This window comes from Rutidosis leptorrhynchoides, chromosome 4 (genome assembly GCF_046630445.1).
Source record: "Rutidosis leptorrhynchoides isolate AG116_Rl617_1_P2 chromosome 4, CSIRO_AGI_Rlap_v1, whole genome shotgun sequence".
Taxonomy (NCBI): Eukaryota; Viridiplantae; Streptophyta; class Magnoliopsida; order Asterales; family Asteraceae; genus Rutidosis; species Rutidosis leptorrhynchoides.
This window is the reverse complement of record NC_092336.1, coordinates 496,251,435-496,257,857: the sequence shown is the minus strand read 5'-3', so window position 1 is coordinate 496,257,857 and position 6,423 is coordinate 496,251,435. Positions and strand designations below refer to the sequence as shown.

The window sequence follows — 6,423 nt, the reverse complement described above, 5'->3', positions numbered from 1 at the left end:
TTGAATCGTTTGTAATTCGTTCGTCTTTTTCATCAATTGTAGAATAAGATTTGGTTATATGTTATTATTATTTTTAACCATGCTTGCCTCAGTGGCCACCAAGTTGCCCAATGAAGCACACCACTCAGGTTCAATTCCTGGCTATGTCAAATTGTTCAAAAAGGAGTGTGACTGGAGGGTGCGCATGATGCGCAATTCATCAGGTACCAAGTCTCGCGCTCGTGGGAATTGATTGCCCGGGGTTTTACCTTCTATGGAGGAACCATTGTGCTCGTTCATAAGAGAGTTTACTCGTTTACAAAAATAATACCAAAATAGCAAAAGACATATAATTACCCTATAATTTTGTTCAGCGTAATGTATAACAGTAAGAATAAATAAGTATTATTCCTTATTAAGATAGGTTTTACTAAGTATTAATATTTTGATACGTTTAATAATACTCTGTAATAAAGTTAGGCATAAACTTTAACGTATAACAAGAAATTAAATACAACGTGATAATGTTAATTTTAAACGATATTTTATTTATTTGTATACTAATAAATTGGAACGGATGCAATATTTTTTTTTTATCATTGCATAACTAAATAAGTATGACTCCGTATCACGGTGGGTTCTAGTATATATTTTGTTACGTATAAATATAAATTAAAAAGAAAATACTCGTTTAACTAAGGGAGCTGATTCGTACACCACCATTTTTAGCCATACACCACTAAACGTGCATCAGACAGTTGTATAGTACAGTACTTTAAAGCACAACTAGTGGTGTATGGCTAAAACTTGGTGGTGTACGAATCATCACCCTTTAACTAGACCGCATAACCTATTTATCGTGTCATTAATATTATGACAAAATTGCTTAAATTATACATGGGGTATCATCTTTTCCTCTTTATATCCCTATCGATTTATAACTGCATAAATAGTCTTTAATGACAATATTAATTCTCAATTACATCATTTGTTCTAACGAAAGTTAACTGTTCCATTGGGTATAACTCATGTGCAAGTCACATGCTTATATTTTACGCTTTAGATAATATGATTTACGATAAGGCGACCATCAATTGTAACGAAAGAGAAGCCATGACTAACATTGAGGCCGATAGTCATAAAGGGAAAACAATTAATTTACTTCATTCAATCATGGTAATTTTCATTTTACCAATAATCAATGTGTGTCTTGCCTCTTGCCATTATTTTTCAAGCTTATAAACTTTCTCTATCATATGACGTTTGAAACGATCATAATTTGTAATTAAGTTTGGGAATTTCATTCTCTCCCGTTGGAGCCGGTTCGGGTATAAATAAAAATTCCGAGCAATCCCGCAACACTCGGAGGTTGCAGGTAATAATTATTTCTGATATACGCATATAACTTACTCTGTAATTTTTTAATTTGAAATTTTTTTTTTGTCAATTTTCTTTTTTAAGTGTTATTTTGTAGCACGTGACTTGCACATGAGTTAAACTTAACGGAACACTTAACCTTTGTTAGGGATAAAAATGTAATTAGAAATAAATAATTTCTAGAAAAAATATAGATGATATTACATGGATGATTTAAGTAATTATGTCTTACAGTATCCAAATAAATACAGACTAATCACGTATTAACTAACCTAACTACCTATCCAGCGCGTTAACCACGCATCTCACCTAGTTCAAGCCACCTGTACTGTATTATAATCTCACGCACTTACGACGCGCGTAATATTTAAGACGCAGCCCCATCTAAACCCTTTGTATAAATAAAAACACAAAAAGTCATTTAAAGAGATGTATAGAGAGATATAAAACCACCGTCCATTGTACAGCAACTAAAGGACAAGACAAATTAATCATCGCCGGAGATGAGTAGCATTCTGTTTCGACTGAATGTTGCAATCGCAGTCGTGTTTTTATTCATCTCTCTCCCGTTACCGTGTTTTGGCATCCGTTCTTTTCCGACCACCGGAAATATCCACATCAGTCAGGTGGTCGGAGAAGATATGCTGGGATACATGGAAGCGCCAGAGTATCGTAACGGCGTTGAATGTTCAAACAAAACTATCCACGTGGCAATGACACTCGACTCTGAATACCTTCGCGGTTCAGTCGCCGCAATCCACTCCGTTCTCCGACACGCTTCGTGTCCTGAAAACGTGTTCTTCCACGTCATCGCCGCCGAGTTTGACCCAGCGAGTCCACGTGTCCTGACTCGGATTGTACGCAACACGTTCCCATCTCTTAACTTCAAAGTCTACATCTTCAGAGAAGATTCAGTAATAAATCTGATTTCATCATCAATCCGGGTTGCGCTCGAGAACCCGTTAAACTACGCCCGAAACTATTTAGGCGAGATACTTGACCCGGATGTGGACCGTGTCATTTACCTCGATTCCGACGTCGTTTTAGTAGACGACATTCAAAAGCTATGGAGCATTAATTTACAAAACAACCGAGTAATCGGAGCTCCGGAATATTGTCACGCGAACTTTACGAAATATTTTACGGAAAGCTTCTGGTCCGACCCGTTATTGTCTCGGGTATTCACTTCGAAAAACCCGTGCTATTTCAACACCGGTGTAATGGTAATGGATATGGCTAAATGGAGATCCGGAAATTACCGTAGGCTAATTGAAAACTGGATGGAAATACAACGAAAAAAAAGGATCTACGATTTAGGTTCATTGCCACCATTTTTACTGGTGTTTGCCGGTAACATAGAACCGATTGACCACAGATGGAACCAACATGGTTTGGGTGGGGATAATGTGAAGGGCAGTTGCCGGTCATTACATTCGGGTCCGGTGAGTTTGTTACATTGGAGCGGTAAAGGGAAACCATGGGTCAGATTAGATGAACGGAGACCGTGTCCGTTGGATTATTTATGGCAGCCGTACGATCTTCACCACCTAAAGAATCAACGTCAGCAGCTGGATTAATTGGTTGATTATTTAGTTTTTATTTTTGTTATAATCAAAAGCAAAAAAAAAACATTTTTTAATTTGTGATTTTTTATCTTTAATTTTTTTTTGTTTTGTTGTAATTTTTGATGAACACGTTGATCCAAAGATTCTTTGAAAGCTGTGTACAGAAATACATAGAATTCGGAGTTGTTAAATACAGTATGTATACAGTATAATTATAATTTTTAGATACTGTATTAAGTATTTAGCTTTCAAGTTGTTTGAGGGTCCTTTTCGTTTGTGATATGCTTGTACAAAATCTGGAAGTTGACATTTATAGTTATTGCTACTTTTGTTGTAATATCATATATACATAATTACTCTTTTTAATATATTAAAAAAGTGCTAATTGAGATATCTTAAAACTCAGCTTGTAATCTTCACCATGAGATCAATGAAATTATATATTCTATATGCGGAGTATTATGCTCGGTCTTATATTTATTATTATACTCTGTACTATATTTAAGGAAAAAAAATAATATTCTACGAGTTAAATCGTTACTACGATAAAAGATTTTGACATCTACAATATCATTGGAGGTGGTACATTGCTCTTACTAATAAGGGTATATAACTTCCAAATATGCTGTCTAAAGTTATCTTGTGATATCAATATCAATTTTAAAAGCAATACGAGTATCTCATATCATAATTAAATTTTCGATTTAAAAGTATATTTTTTAAAAATATAAATTTTGGTAGTTATATTTTCAAGTTAATGAAAGTACTTTAAATTTAAGAAGTTAAACATTTAATATAAATTGATAAAAATTCAATTCTCTAGTCTACCAATTCTACATATTTTTTTTTATTAAAAGCTATGATTGTATTAAAATTAGACGAAATCATTAGAATACACCAAAGGCTCGTCAGAAACGAACAAAAAAGAAGTAAAAAAAAAAAACTCTTTTACCTCTTAATATAGTCAAAATGGACCGTTTATATTAATGCGATATCGTCAGGTCGTTAATCGTCAAATCAGGATATTAGAAAGTAATGATGGTTTAAATTTACAATAGCAGAACATAAATCTACTATCATTCCTAAAGGTGAGTAAGGGAAGTATAACCTAAAGTCGTTCTTTTAAGAAAATGACATAATCGAAACAACTACATAAGCAAACTAATATTATCTTAGGTGACGGTTTGAACAAGAAGTAGTTTTGTTTTAAATTTTCTAATCTTGGTAAAGTAAAGGTAAATAAATAAAACACTAAAGATAAACTTTGTATTTCAGACAAGGTTAAGACATTTGTATGTTATGATTTCGTAAGTTACGCAATGTTGATATGGTGAACTATCGGCTCATGGATAGGTGATGATCTAAGAATCGCCATGTTGTATATGACGTCCGTGTCAAATGATTGACACGTCACTTGGAAAATAAGTTGGTTTGTTGATTCTTAATAGACAACAATACCCTTTACTCCCGACGTTGACCAATATAGCTACATTTTTTTAGCAGCTTAGAAATTTTATAAAAACTAGCAAGAAGCTAGAACATTACAAGGAGTTAAAAGAATTCACAAACCAGTCATTCCAATTAAGCCTGACTTTCTTATAATGAGCCGAAAGCCAGTCAAAATAGGATAATACAATCGAATCAATAATGTGACATGGGTCAAAGATTCTTCCGTTTCGGTAACGCCAATGACTCTGTGCAGATGACTCTGTGTGCTCCAGGCACGTTCCAAGCTATCATAATAGGCGCCATATTAACATTTTCGAGTATATGTACGATAAAGTCTAAACGTTCTTATGCAAAACGAAAGTTCTCAAGATTATCCCTAGCCGAGAGAAATGATACAATTTCATGCTTTCTTTCAAGATTGACTATTTGAAAAGCAGTTAGGTTCTAATTAAAGAAGGTAACCTTAATACACCATTGCGAAGTTAAGTATTAACTTCCATGAACACGTCCGGATATCCTAACATTTTCATTACATTATTAAACAAAAAATTCATTGATTTAATTAAAGAGACCATGAGCTCAGTGTAATGCTCATGCCATGTTATGGCTTAATGTACTACATATGTCTCGGATATCATTTTCAGAGTTGTGCATAGCAGTGTTACGACTTACAATAACCGTTGTGCTTCGCCACGCTCTTACTATGCTTATTATGCTGGTGACAACACCACATATCTTAGAGGCCAACTTTGTACTCTAGACTCTCAGACGGAGGTTCCATTATAAAAACTTTTGATGATAGTGTCAATAGTGTATGTGGATGTACTACAACTGTTGTGCCTCCTTTTAACGCACTATGTATTGACCAAAGTTTCCTTAACCAAGGTTTTGACAAGGATAATATACTCTGAATCGAGGATCGCGACGTCCCAATAACAGAGTTGATAACCACGTTCTATTAGTTGTAAAAGCGATTGAGTTTAAAATATAATTGGAAAGCATTATGACGACATCACAGTTCACAGTTATATTTTAACAGTGTAACTACTATATCACAACATATACTAACGATAACTACTCGATAATTGTAACACCCGTTTTCAGTTACGAGTTATTTCGAACGACATTCAAAATACGAGGCATGTAAGTGTATATTTGGATCCCAAATAAAGTTGGAGTTGATGTTCTAAAACCTTACCATTGGATAGTAAATCTCATTACGTTTCCAACGATATTTGATTCGTCGAAAACGGAGTTACGGTTTGAAAGTTACGACCAAAACAAGTTCAGTTTCAGACTCAGTTCATTGGGACTCCGTCCAAACTTTGGGACGCCGTCCAACAATGAAGGTTAGGATGCCGTCCAAGCTTTTTGGACACCGTCCAGAAGGCCTGACGGGCCAGCAGCTCTATTTTACTCAAATTAAAAGGGGTATTTGGGTCTTTTCACTTGGGGTCGGTTTGGGATCATCAAAAATGATCTAGAACTCCATTTGGAGCTCATTCTCACCCACGTAAAACACTCTCATCTTATTTTAGAGAGAGATGGTTAATTTAGAGTGAGAAAGCTTGGTTTGGTGAAGAAGATGAGCGTTTCGGGTTAAAGCTCGAGAGTTAAAGTTGTTCCTTTCATTCACGGCTACATTTTGGTAGTATTGGTAAGTCTCAACTCCGAATTTCATTGTTAGGATTCTTGTGTACATTTAGGGTTTGAGCTTGTTATTTGTAAAACCCTTTTAGATGATGAAGAGGGTTTATGGAAACCCACTATTTTTATATTTTGCGAGTTTTGAGTTGGTTAATGATTTAAGCATGTTTAAGGTTTGTAAGTGGGGTATAATCACTAATATTAGTGATTTTAGGAGTGTTGGAACTTGTAAGACCCATTTGGGGGTAAAATGGGTGAATTTGGGTTATGTTGAGATAAGGAAAACCCTAATAGCTATGATCTAGGGTTTGGCCATGTGAATTGAAGTTGTAAGTGTTAATTGTGTTGATTAGTCATTAATACACTTGTAAATGATGGAAGAATTGTAAATGGGTCATGTTTGGCT

At 34.8% G+C, this 6,423-nt stretch overlaps 1 protein-coding gene across 1 annotated transcript; it reads left to right on the top strand.

Annotated features, from left to right (window-relative positions):
• The first annotated feature begins 1,800 nt into the window (after positions 1–1,800).
• Positions 1,801–3,114, top strand: LOC139844707 (probable galacturonosyltransferase-like 9). The gene has a single exon (XM_071834927.1). The coding sequence runs from the start codon at positions 1,860–1,862 to the stop codon at positions 2,931–2,933; it is 1,074 nt and encodes a 357-aa protein (XP_071691028.1). The 5' UTR covers positions 1,801–1,859; the 3' UTR covers positions 2,934–3,114.
• Positions 3,115–6,423: the final 3,309 nt, after the last annotated feature.

What these genes read in the sequence shown, in the direction of transcription:
- LOC139844707 (XM_071834927.1), top strand. Translation starts at nt 1,860, where the DNA reads ATGAGTAGCATTCTGTTTCGACTGAATGTTGCAATCGCAGTCGTGTTT.